Here is a 14,173-nt window from a genome sequence, read left to right on the forward strand (position 1 = left end):
CAAATTAGCTGTTTTTTTAATGGCGTTGTCGTAGAAAATTCAAAAAAGGCTCAATCGACTGAAAATTGAAATAGCTAGTGCCCTTTTTAATTGTCGGAAGTGATTGGAAGGCAATTAACACCCCTTCCACACCCAGCATTTATCTAAACACATCCAATCAAAATTTTGAGATAGCCATTTTGTTAAACTTAGTTGATAGTTCCAGAATTAAGGTCTTTGAGGATGATAACCCCATTAGAGCCCTAAGGGCAAAGGTTATAAGTTATACCCTGGAAGTATATAAGGTTTTTATTGAAAGCTTTGTCATAGAAACTTGAAGAAGGGCGCATTCGATTGGAAATTCAAAAGGCTATTGCCCTTTTTAATAGTTGAAAGTGATTGAAAGCAACTAACCCCCCTCTCACGCCCACCTTTTCCCCAAACACATACAATCAAAATTTTGAGATAGCCCTTTTGATAAACGTAGTTGAAAGTTCTGGAAACTATGATTTTGAGGATGACAAATCCCCCAGACCCCTCAGGACAAGGGTTGTAGGTTATACCCTGGGGGCATACAAGGTTTTATAGAAAGCATTTTGGTAGGAACTTCAAAAAGGGCGCATTCGATTGGAAATTGAAAGGTACAGTGCCCTATTTCATAGTCGAAAGTGATTGGAGGGCAACTAGCCCCCCTCTCAAGCTCGCCATTTTCCAAAACACATCCAATCAAAATTTTGAGATAGCCATTTTGTTCATCGTAGATGAAATTTTTGGAAATTAGGTCTTCGAGGATGCCACTCCCCACAGAGACCTCGGTACTAAGGTTGTAAGTTATGCCCTGCGGGCTTATAAGGTTTCTTATAGAAAATGTTGTCGCAGAAACTTCAAAAAAGGCTCATTCAATTGAAAATTGGAATGGCCTAGTGCCCTTTTTAATAGGCTAGTTGAAACTGATTGGAGCGCTACTAGCCTCCCTTTCACGTCCCTCATTTCCCCAAACACATCCAATCACAATTTTGAGGTAGCTATTTTGTTCATCATAGATGAAAGTCTTGGAAATTAGGTCTTTGAGGATGCCACTCCCCCCAGAGCTCTAAGGGCTAAGGTTGTAAGTTATGCCCTGGGGGCATATAAGGTTTTTTAGAAAATGTTGTCTTAGAAACTTCAAAAAAGGCTCATTCAATTCGAAGTTGAAAAGGCTAGTGCCCTTTTTAATAGGCTAGTCGAAACTGATTGGAGGTCAACTAACCTCCCTTTCACGCCCACCATTTCCCCAAACACATCCAATCAAAATTTTGACATGTCCATTTTTCTACGTAGTTGATAATCTGAATATTATTTCTTTGAGGATGAACACACACCCCCCCCCACACACACACACACACACCCCTCAGGGCAAGGGTTGTGAGTTATGCCCTGGGGGAATATAAGGTTTTTATAGAGCGCTGTAATATAAACTTCGAAAATTTTGAAGGGCTAGTGTGCTTTTTAATAGTCAAAAGTGATTAGAGAAAAACTAACACCCATTCCACACCCACGCTTTTCCCAAAAACATCCAATAAAAATTTTGAGATAGTATACTTGTTCAACGTAGTTGAAAAGTCTGGAAATTATGTCCTTGAGGATGACACTCTCCCCATGGTCCTCAGGTTATTTGTAAGTTATTCCCTGGGGTATATAAGGTTTTATAGAAAACGTTGTCGCAGAAACTTCAAAAAGGCTCATTCGATTGAAAATTGAAAGCGCTAGTGCCCTTTTTAATAGACGAAAGTGATTCGAGGGCAACTAACGCCACTCTCAAGCTTACGATTTCCCCAAACACATCCAATCGAAATTTTGAGACAAATTTTTTGTTCAATGTAGTTGAAAGTTCTGGAAATTAGGTCTTTGTTAGTGTTGTCGTAGAAACTTCAAAAAGAACTCATTCATTTGGGAATTGAGAGGGCTAGTGCCCTTATTAATAATCAAAAGCCATCGGAGGGTGAACGCCCCCCCCCACAAACCCATCATTTCCCCAAACACTTATGATCAACATTTTGATATAGCCATTTTGTCGAACGTAGTTGAAGGGTCTAGACATTATGTATTTGAGTATGACAACCCCCCACAGCCCTCAGGGCTAAGGTTGTAAGTTATGCTTTGGGGCCATATAATGTCATATAGATAGTGTCGTCGTAAAAACTTCAAAAAGGGCTCTTTCGAACGGAAATTAAGAGGGCTATCGCCCTTTTTAATTGGCGAAAGTAATCAGCGGGAGAATCGTCTCCCCCCCCCCCCCCCGCCCAACGCCCATCATTTTGCCAAACATTTCTGATCAACATCTTGATTGGTCATTTTGTTGAACGTAGTCGAAGGGTCGGGCAATTATGTCTTTGAGGATGACCCCTTTCTCCCTAGCTCTTAGGGCAAGGGTCATATGTTATGCCCTGTAGACACATGGCTTTCTTATAGAGTTGAGACGTCTAGGGTTAAAAGAGAGTTCGTTCGATAGAAGACTAAGAGGACTATTGCTTGTTTTTATTATTCGAAAAGGATCCGAGGGCGATTTTGTACCTCCAAATCTATCATTTACCCAAACACTTCCAATCAAAATTTGATATAGCTATTTTGTTAACCCTATCAGAAATTTGTTAAGCCTTTGAGGATAACAAATCCCCCCAGCCCTCTGGGCCAGGGTTATAGGTTGTGCCCTGGGTACATATAGGGTTTTTATAGAAAATGCGGCCATATAAACTTCAAAGGGGGCTCATTGGATTGGTAATCAGACGCTCTAGTGCTCTTTTTAAGAGTCAAGGTGATCAGAGGGCAGCTACCCTCTCACCCCTACACACACGTCATATTGTCCCGAAATGCGTCTAATATAAATTTTGAGATAGTCATTCTATTCAAAATAGTCTAAATATCATATAACAAGGCTTTTGGGGCTGAAACAAACGCCAGAGATTAGGGGCAAGGGTTTGAAGTTTTGTCCAGGGAGTATTAGAGGTTCTTATGCAAGGGATGGTTGTTTAACTTCAGAAGAGGCTCAATCTGTCTCCCTGAAAAAGACATGTCAATGTAAAACGAACAGAAATCAATCAAAAAAACTTTTTGCACAAAATGAGTTTTAAAAAAAAGTAAAGAACTCCATTAAACCAACAATGAACAGAAATAGAACAAAATAACCCACCAAGCATACAACTACCACAAATCAGTATCATAGGCCGCGCAATAGGGCTGCCTAAGAACGGTGTGGGCACAATGTATTATTGATCTGTTTTTGTTTTTTTTGGTTTCTTGGTCTTAGACCAGGGCATTTCGTATCGAAGGAGTTGTAGAAGGAACTTTGAAAAGGGCTCATTCGAGTGGAAGTTGAAGTGGATTGTGCCCTTTTTAATAGTCAAAATTGATTGGAAGGCAACTAACACCCCTTCCACGCCCACCGTTTCCCCAAGCACATCCAATCATAATTTTGAGATAGTCATTTTGTTCAACGTAGTTTATTTCCAGATAGAAATTATGTTTTTGAGGAGGCACTCCCCCCCACCCCCAGAGCCCTCAGGGCAAGGGTTGTAGGCCTAAGTTATGCCCTGGGGGCATATAAGGTTTTCATAGAGAGCGTTGTCGTAGAAACTTCAAAAAAGGCTCATTCGAGTGGAAATTCAAAGGCCTAGTGCCTTTTTTAATAGTCAAAAGTGATTGGATCTCACGCCCACCTTTTCCCCAAACACATCCAATCAAAACTTCAAGATTGCCATTTTGTTCAACGTAGTTGAAAGTTCTGGAAATTATGTCTTTGAGGATGACCCCCCCCCCCCAATAGCCCTCAGGGCAAGGGTTGTAAGTTGTGTCCCGGCGGCATACAAGGTTTTTATAGAAAGCGTTGTCATAGAAACTTCAAAAAGGGTTCATTTGATTGGAAATTGAAATGGCTAGTGCCCTTTTTACTAGTCGAAAGTCATTGGATAAAAACTAGCACCCCTTTCACGCCCAGAATTTATCCAAACACATCCAATGAAAATTTTGAGATAGTCATTTTGTTCAAAGTAGTTGAAAGGTCCATCTTTGAGGATGACACTCCCCCCACAGCTGGTGGCGTCAATTGATTCTGAGCTAAGGGGGAGCTAAGCAACCTCTGCGGACCCCTAAACGGTCTGGCTCACAGTTGTTGAAGATCAATATTTCTTTACAGCGTTTAGCACAGGTCTTTCTCAAAATCGCCTAATAATAGTAAGAAGAATTTAAAAGTGTTTAATGAATACAGAGAGAATTTAAGTTGGAAAGGAATTTACAGTTTTACTGCAACACTGGGATCAGTCAAGGTCTGATTTTTCCAGAAATATCAACCATAGAATTTCACAAGAGCCTTTTCACTAAATATCAACATCAGATCACTGAGCCTTCGGTCGCTGTTGATCTTAAATAGGTTTTAATCAGGCCTAGTGTAGAAAAGAATCTCATTACTAGCCAGTGTGATATACAGAGTAATGAAAATTTGCATATTGCCTTCAGACAATCGCGAAGTTCAAAATATTGTTTAAACAAAGTTCAACATCTATCGTAGAGATTGACTCTAACTGTGGAACAGCATTCATGAAGCAGCTTTCAAAGTTGGAGCACAATCTCTGCCACGAGAAAATGATCCCTTCTTAAAACATTTTTAGTTGATTTTTTCACTTCAGCAAGATTACTTTTTCCCAAAGTCCACATTGTTACAAAATACCATAAGCAGGAAGATACTTGCTGTTTATGATTTGGTCTTTTACACGAAGAATCAGAATTCTGAGAAACTTGCAAAAGGTCTTCACTGAGAAAATTCTCACAAGAAAATTCTTTGTCTTTGTCAAAGATTTTATCAAAACTATCGTCAGTTTGCATTTCTATAATTTTATCTCGCTTACCAGCAATAAGACCAGTAGCTCTAGACAAAACTAGGTTTATCTCCCGTAGCTGCTCAGACAAAGCTTGTGGTACAAAAGTTTTTTCCGCTAAAATGAGTAAAAATATAAATTTAAATATATGAAGTCTGGTTGTAAGTTCGTGGGCTTGAGCTGCCAATTCCCCGTCACTAGATGTTCTGGTAATTGATAAAACGGCAAAAATATCAGTATATGTATTAATATACATATACTGATATTTAGTAATCAAAATGTTAAAATTATTTGATTTATTAAAGTTATAAAAGTAAAAACATTTATATTTTTTTCAGTAAAGTGCAAATTTTGTTCTGGCCTTGGGAAGGCATAGGGGTTTTGCACCCAACTTATTTTAATTTCTGCCCGTTTTGAGTTTGACTCGGTTATTTATTTTAGTTTCTGTTCGTTTTGGGTTTCATTTATTTATCGATGCTGATTTGTGGTAGTTTCGAGCTTGGTATATTATTTTATTTGATTTTTGCTCATTTATTGTTTAATGTAGTTCTTTTTTTTTTCTTTGAAAAACTTATTGTGTGGAAAAAGTTTTTTTTAATTAATTTTTGTTCGTTTTATATTGACATAGTCTTTTCAGGGAAAAAGAAAATAACACTTTATATCTTTTCGTTTTTAATGACTTAATAGTTTGGCCTGCTATTTGTATTCTGGAGGAATATTTTCAGCAATATTTAACAACATACACCCTTTTAAAAATCTGGACACAAATAGTACTTTTTAACTTAGTTTCATACCTCGTCTAGTTGACCTGAAATGGAAAACATGATACCATTCACAAAAAATCTGTTTACTTTCTTTGATAGCTTGGATACACTTTCACCATTTTGATTTGGTTAAATTTTAAGAGAAGAAGTAGCCTCGAAAGTTTGAACATAATACCCTCAGTCGTTCTTGGGATACTGCTGATATGCCATATTGGTAATTAGCATTAAGACAGTGAATTTTGATTTAATTTTAAGGAAACATTTAGTTTTTAAACATAATGGGCAAATGGGAGGGTGGGAGTGGAAGGGGGATTAGTAGCCCTCCAATTTTTTTTGGACAATTAAAAAGGGCACTAGCCCTTTGAAATTCAAATCGAATGAGCCCTTTTCTGAACTTTCTACGACAAAGTATTCTATAAAAACCTTATATGGCCCCAGGGCATAACTTAAAACCCTTGCCCTGAGGGCTTTGGCAGAGTATCCTCCTCAAAAACAGATTTTCTATTCGTAAATCAACTACGCTAAACAAAATGGCTATCTCAAAATTTTTATTGGATGTGTTTGACGGAATGATGGGCGTGGGGGGGCTAGTTGCCCTCCAGTCAATTTCAACTATAAAAAAGCGCACTAGCCCGTTGAATTTCCAATCGAATGAGCTTGTTTTGAAGTTTCTACGACAACGCCGTCTATAAAACCTTATATAACCCCAGGGCATAACTTAAAACCCTTGCCCTGAGGGTTGTGGGGGAGTGTCCTCCTCAAAAACATATTTTATATATATAAATCAACTACGCTGAACAAAATTGTTATCTCAAAATTTTTATTTGATGTGTTTGTGGGAATGATGGGCGTGGGGGGGGGGCTAGTTGCCCTCCAATCACTTTCGACTATTAAAAAGGGCACTAGCCCTTTGAAATTCAAATCGAAAGAGCCTTTTTTGAAGTTTCTAAGACAAAGCCATATATAAAAACCTTATATTCCCCCAGGGCAAAACTTAAAACTCTTGCCCCGAGGGTTGTGGGGGAGTGTCCTCCTCAAAAGATATTTTCTATCTGGAAATCAACTACACTGAACAAAATGGTTATCTCAAAATTTTGATTGGATGTGTTAGGGGGAATGATGGGCGTGGGGGGCTAGTTGCCCTCCAATAACTTTTGACTATTAAAAACGGCACTAGCCCTTTGAATTTCCAATCGAATGAGCCTTTTTTGAGGTTTCTACGACAACGCCTTCTATAAAAACCTTATATGCCCCCAGGGCATAACTTCAAACCCTTGCCCCGAGGGTTATGGGGGAGGTTCCTCCTCAAAAGATATTTTCTATCTGGAAATCAACTACGCTGAGCAAAATGGCTAACTCAAAATTTTTATTGGATGTTTTTGGGAGACTGATGGGCGTGGGGGGGGGCTAGTTGCCCTCCAATCACTTTCGACTATTAAAAAAGGCACTAGCCCTTTGAATTTCCAATCGAATGAGCCTTTTTTGAAGTTTCTACGACAACGCCTTCTATAAAAACCTTATATGCCCCCAGGGAATAAGTTATAATCCTTGCCCCGAGGGTTGTGGGGGAGTGTCCTCCTCAAAAATATTTTCCATGTGGAAATCAACTACGCTGAACAAAATGGCTATCTCGAAACTATGATTGGATGTGTTTGTGGGAATGATGGGCGTGGGGGGGGGGGCCAGTTGCCCTCCAATCACTTTTGACTATTAAAAAGGGCACTAACCACTCCAATTTCCAATCGAATGAGCTCTTTTCGAAGTTTCGACGACAACTCCTTCGATACGAAGTGCCTGGGTGGAGAAAAACACATTGTGCCCACACCGTTCTTTACTTAGGCAGCGCTAGCGCGCTGCCTATGATACGTCCATGGCTGCTAGGAGTGCAAACAAGTCCGCCGTTGTAAAAAAAAAAGTATTTTATTTACAAAGTCCAGGAATAGAGAAGACCTGAGTCACACATGACGCAGAAATGAGTCAGAACAGATTCACAAACAGACTCAAAGAAATATAGAGTACACAATACATAGATACAGAGGGGCAGGGCTGTATTCAGGACTTTTTTCGGATGGTGTTTTAAACAAGGATTTCTTTTCGGGGGGAGGAGCTATACAAAAAAAAAACTTAAAAAACACATAAGAAATGTGTTTATTCATTTTTATTACGTTTTTACGTGTCATACAAACACTTCGGGGGAGTGGAGTTCAAAACGCCTACCTCCCTGGATATGGCCTTGTAGAGGGGACCACTAATCCAGAATTAAGTAACCGACATTACTCGATTGAAATGAAAGTTGGTCTCCGTGGCTGTAGCAACAAGGCAATAAAAATGTGTTGCAATATACGAAATAGGAATAATAAACAAATATGTTTGGGAATGACGCCCACTGTATAATGTTGTGAAGTAAAGCTATATTAGAAAAGGATTTGTTTTAATTCAGAACACTTTTTAAGTTTTGCCCTGGTGGCATATAAAGCTTTTATTGAAAGCTTTTGCCGTAGAAACTTCAAAAAATGCTCATTCAATTGGAAATTCAAAAGGCTAGTGCCCTTTTAATAGTCGAAAGTGATTGAAGGGCAACAAACCCCCCTCTCTTGCGCATGTTTTCCCCAAACACATCCAATCAAAAGTTTTAGATAGGCATTTTGTTCAGCGTAGTTAAAGTTTTAGAAATTAGGTCTTTGAGGATGATAACCCCCTCAGAGCCCTCGGGCAAGGGTTGTAAGTTATGCCCTGGGGGCATATAAGGTTTTTATAGATAGTGATGTTGTAGAAACTTCAAAAAGGGCTCATTCGATTGGAAATTAGAAGGGCTTGTGCTCTTTTTAATAGTCGAAAGTGATTGGAGGATAAATAACACCCCTCTCACACCCATCATTTCTCCAAACACATGCAATCAAAATTTTGAGATAGCCATTTTGTTTGACGTTGTTGAAAGCTCAGAAAATTATGTCTTTGAGGATGACGACCCCCCTCACAACCGTGAAGGCAAAGGTTGTAAGTTACGCCCTAGGGCATATAAGGTTCTCATAGAAAGTGTTGTCATGGAAACTTTAAAAAGGGCTCATTCAATTGGAAATTGAAATAGCTAGTGCCCTTTTTAATAGTCAGAAATAATTGGGGGGCAACTATCCCCCCCCCCTTTCACGCCCACAACTTCCCCGAACACATGCAATCAAAATTTTGAGATAGCAATTTTTTCAACGTAGTTGAAAGTTCTGGAAATTTGGTTTTTGAGAATGACAAACCCCTCCAGCCCTCAGGGCAAGGGCGTAAGTTATGCCCTGGGGCATATAAGGTATTTATTGAAAGCTTTGTCGCAGAAACTTCAATAGGGCTTTTTCGATTGGAAATTGAAAGGTCTAGCATCTTTTTTAATAGTTGAAAGTGATTGGAGGGCAACTAACACCCCTCTCATGCCCACAATTTCCCACAACACATCTAATCAAAATTTTTGAGATAGTTGTTTTGCTTAACGTAGTTGAAAATTCTGGAAATTAGGTCTTTGAGAATGACAACCCCCTCAAAGCCCTCGGGGCAAGGGTTGTAATTTATGCCCTGGAGGCGTACAAGGTGTTTATAAAAAGCGTTTTCGTAGAAACTCAAAAAGGGCTCATTAGATTGGAAATTGAAGGGACTTGTGTCCTTTTTAATAGTCGATAGTGATTGGAAGGATTGACATTTTTATAGTAAAGATCGATGTGCGTACAATGTATTATTATTATATTTATTTTTTCTTTTTGTTTTGTTTAGACCAGGGCACTTCGTATCGAAGGAGTTGTTGTAGAAACTTTGAAAAGGGCTAATTCAATTGAAAATAGAAAGGGCTAATGACCTTTTTAATGGTCAAAACTGATTGGAGGGCAACTAATCCCCCTCCCATGCTCACCCTCCCATTTGCCTATTATGTTTAAAAACCAAATGTTGCCTCAAGAGTAAATCAAAAGGCATTGTGTTAATACTAATTCCCATCAAGGACTCTCAGCAGTATCCCAAGAACGACTGAGGACATTATATTCAAAGTTTTAGGGCTACTTCTGCTCTTAAAATTTAACCAAATCAAAATAGCTTAAGTGTATCCAAGCTATCAAAGAAAGTTTTCTATTTCAGGTCAACTTATGAAACTAAATCAAACACTACTATTTGTGTCCAGTTTTTTAAAAGGGTGTATGTTTTTAAAAATAGCTGAAAATTTTTGTCCAGCATACAAATAGCAGGCCAAACTATAAAGTCTTAAAAAAACGAAAAGTTTGAATAAAATTGAATAAAAAACAAATGAACGTGCATTGTGAGTTTAATATACATATACTGATATTTAGCAATCCAAATGTTATTATTATTTGATTTATTAAAGTTATAAAAGTAAAAACATTTATATTTTTCAGTAAAGTGCAAATTATGTTCTGGCCTTGGGAAGGCATAGGGGTTTTGAGCCCTACTCATGTTAATTTATGCTCGTTTTGAGTTTGACTCGGTTATTTATTGTAATTTCTGTTTGTTTTGAGTCTTATTTATTTATCGATGCTGATTTGTGGTAGTTTCACGCTTGATAGATTATTTGATTTTATTTTTGCTCATTTTTGGTTTAATGGAGTTCTTTACTTTTCTTTGATAAACTTATTTTGTGGAAAAAGTCTTTTTTATTGATAAATAAATAAATGAAACCCAAAACAAACAGAAACTAAAATAAGTCAAACTCAAAACAAGCAGAAATTAATCAGAGTAGGGCTCTAAACCCTATGCTTTCTAAAAGCCAGAATATAATTTGTACTCTACTGACAAAATATTTTTTAAATATTTTCATTTTAACTTTAAGAAAACAAAATTAATTAAAATTTTAAGGAATAAATATCAGTATATGTATAATAAACTGACAATGCACATTTTTCAGTAAATTCATTTGAATTTTATTTTAGGGATTTTAAATAATTTATCCTTAATTCATTTAGTTGGAGCAATTTACTTTCAAACATCTATGAGCGTGGTTTTGTTTGTCAAATTATAATGGAGGAGACAAGACAATCCAAAGGTAATAAGATGACTGTATTAAAATTGGGTCAAATCAATATTCAGGTATTAAAACTGCTCATCCTAGTAAAACTCCTTTGGTAAATTTTTACCAAATCATATTATTGACTTACGAATAAAGTGAATAGGCCTATACTACTTGATGCCTTTTTTTAGGGACTCCACCCTTTGACTATTGGAAAAAATTAGTTTATAAGCTTATATAGAATGGTACTATCCAATCTCCTTATAATTAAAAACATTTTAGTCATCTAGTTGGAAAATTTGGCCCATCTGTATAGCCTAGGAAAAATCTAAATTTGCGAACTAGTTGACTAATAACTTCTCCCCAGCAAAACTTAATTTTTCCAACTAGTTCACAAATAACTTCTCCCCAACAACACTTAAATTTGCCAACTAGTTGACATTAAATGTTGCCCCAGCAAAACTTTCCTTTTCCAACTAGGCCTAGCCTAGTAAAAATGAACTAGTTGATCCCTTTTTTTATGCTCTTTCCAAATATAATAATCATTTTTATCAGAAATGAATTTTACTCCCACCCCTATATGCCAATTCAGGGTATATATTTGCACATTAGGGGGTGGGGGTAAAATTTAAACTTACCACCCATTTACATCAAAAATAAAATTGCCCCCCCCCCCTAATGTACAAATATGTACCCTGAAATGGTATATATAGGGGTGGGGGTAAAGTTCATTTCTGCCAAAAATTATTATTATACTGTATTTAGAAAGAGCATAAAAAAAGACATTGAGTGGTATATTTGCTTTATTTGTTAGTCAATAATATGATTTGGTAAAAACTTACCACTCCTCTTTCCTGCTACCATAGGCAAAGGCTAAAAGTAAGTTAATTTGTAGGCTACTGCTTCAAGTGCTTCTGAATTAGGACATTTGTACTAAATTATCCTACCTAGACGTAAATTTGCACTACAGATTGAAACTAAGGTCTATGTTGTGTCTCTTTACTCTGTGACAATGGTTTAAAGGTTTTTCACTGATTTAGGGTTTAGTGACATGCTGTAAGAAAGATGTCCTGGTGAGGTGAAATTTAGGCTAAGCCCTTTTGGGTAAAAGTGACTAAAAGATTGTAATATAGTTTATAGTTTAACCCATTTTAACTGCAGTTCCACTATGCTCAAACACCCTTCCCCTAATGTCCAAATATAAAGTCCAAGTTAAATATTTCCCATGCATTTGTCACTTGTCACTTTTATTTCAACTTTTGTACCTATAGATTGAATCAGCAGTCACAAAATCAAGAAAGAGAAAAGGCTCATGAGAAATATATAATTTGGGCTATATTTTTGTACACTAGTGTATTAAACCAGTTGGCAAACCATGGAAATAAAATTATGTAATTTAACTAGTACAAAAACCACAAAACAACTGATTCAGATATGATTTATACATCATCTGAAAGCTCTGCCACTGCTTGTTTTCATACACTTTGAAATGTGTGCTAAAAGAAATATTGCTAATATATAAAAGTGGCCCACTTTTCCAACACTCAAAACAATGAACCTGCACATGACATGCCAAACCAGTTTTCTGACATTTACTTTTGTTTGAATACTCTGACATGTTAACTGAAAAACCAACATGGGAAACAACTGGTTTTATAAGAGGGATCAGACCGGTTTCTTTACATTTAAACCTTCAGATAATTTTATTGAAAAAAAATAAAAGTAACAATATAAAAAAGTAAAAAAAACTTACACCTTCAGTTACTTGTATTGAAAAAAAATAAAAATATGATATCAAAAAGTAAAAAAAAATGTTACAAAAGAGACAGTTTTAACTAAGAAGATATAACTTCTACTCTTCTAAACATGTTTGGCAGTAAAAGTTTTTTTACTTTTTTTTACTTGAAGAACTCATTGAGCTTGTTTGGTGTTCCTGCCTAATTTGTTGACAGATCTTCATACATCACCTATGCATGTGCCTGTAACACCTGTCATATGCCACCAAAAAGCATCCAGGATCAGTCCCTGCTTTGTGGCAATAAATACAGCACCAACTATTGCCACCGAAGCCAGCACTCGTTGCATGTTTCATTGTAACCAAGCAAAAAAAGACAATTTAGCTGGAGTATTATATCCTGTGCTTGAAAAAAGGACTAAATTAAATTAAAATTACAAACCTGAATGAAATTCAAAGTTATATACTAGAAATACATTAACAGTTTCAGGCGTGAATCGGTGATTTATTTATTTCTTTCATTTTCTCTTGAATTCCGTCAGTTCTGGCCCATAGTGTGATGGTAAGGGGGGGGGGATAAAGTGGCTATCTTTTCCAAATTTAAGAGCTTTCTTCTGATAGAATATTACAGTCTCGTGTATATACATTACTTGCTAAAATGCTTTGGAGGGAGTGAGGGATTTTACCAGATATCCAGTTATGTTTACCAACTATTTTTTAATTCATAATTAACATGTTATCTGTTTCAAATACAATACATAAAATCACTGCACAATTTGGTAAAACTGCTACATTTACCAACCAAGATTGAGATTTTGGTATAGGTCATATTACTATTTTCTTGCTCTTTCTTTAACCAAATGGAAAATTGTGGTACAATCTATAAAGTTATTGCAAGAGTTAGTAAAACTGCTGCATTTGCTTACAAAGTTCAGGATTTCTATAGATGAAAGGACAGTAGCCTATTTTTATGGTCTTTATTTAACCAAAGAAAAATTTTGCTGATGTTGGGAAAATTGTGGCACTTCTTAAAGCACCACATTTTACCAACTTATTATCCATTTTACCAAGTACCCAAAAATATTTGGGGAGATTCATTCATTCATTTCAATTTTATTAGTATTATAGAAAACAAATACAATAATAAAGAACAAAAACTGAAAGAGTAAAGGACAAAGAAAAAATACATCAGATATTGTAGCCCCAAAAGCTGAGCTTGTAGGGGACCCAATCAATACAGCAACAATTTCAAATGCAGAAAAAATAAAACAAAAAACCTTCTATAAAATAAAGCTATATATCAATACATAACAAAAAGTGCAAACTTATTGACAAAGATAAAAAAAAAGAAAAAAAAAATACAGAAAAAGACTAAAATACAAAAATCTCACTACAATCTAAGAAACCCACAAGCAGAATTGAACAATATCAGAAAAGAACTCTCACACAAAATATTGGAGGGAAGAGAATTTCCTAGCTTAGTAGCTAGATAAATTGGGGAACACTAGGAAAAATAATTTTGAAACAGCAGAAGTTCAATGGGTAGATGGACTTAGGAAGGAAAAGGGAAATATTTGAAGATGGAGCTTTTTGAAAAAACTACACAGACATGTAGGAAGGGAATAATGTAAAAATTTATAAGGTAGGAGGAGACGATTCTTTTTTACCAGGGAATCATCATTTTAATCCCAGTATCATTGTACAATTCAACATAGGGATACCTTGGGGAAAGTTCAAACACAGCTTTATTCTGGTGGTGTCTAATAGGATAGATAGATAGATTTAAGAAATGCGAATTTGGCCCGCTAGGGTTTGTGATGGTTCTTTTCCAATAAATATCTATCTATCTATC

The 14,173-nt window shown here is 36.4% G+C and overlaps 1 protein-coding gene across 1 annotated transcript in view; it reads left to right on the forward strand.

Moving 5' to 3' along the window:
- Nucleotides 1–10,542: 10,542 nt before the first annotated feature.
- Nucleotides 10,543–14,173, forward strand: part of l(2)09851 (WD repeat-containing protein 1 l(2)09851) — a 100,022-nt gene continuing 96,391 nt past the window's right edge. The window contains exon 1 of the mRNA XM_089103681.1: nt 10,543–10,622. Within this exon, the coding sequence (XP_088959807.1) occupies nt 10,598–10,622 (25 nt within the window). The 5' untranslated portion in view covers nt 10,543–10,597. The remainder of the gene's footprint in view (nt 10,623–14,173) is intronic.

Source organism: Artemia sp. Qi Xiang Cuo, chromosome 17 (genome assembly GCF_049724085.1).
Source record: "Artemia sp. Qi Xiang Cuo chromosome 17, ASM4972408v1, whole genome shotgun sequence".
Classification (NCBI taxonomy): Eukaryota; Metazoa; Arthropoda; class Branchiopoda; order Anostraca; family Artemiidae; genus Artemia; species Artemia sp. Qi Xiang Cuo.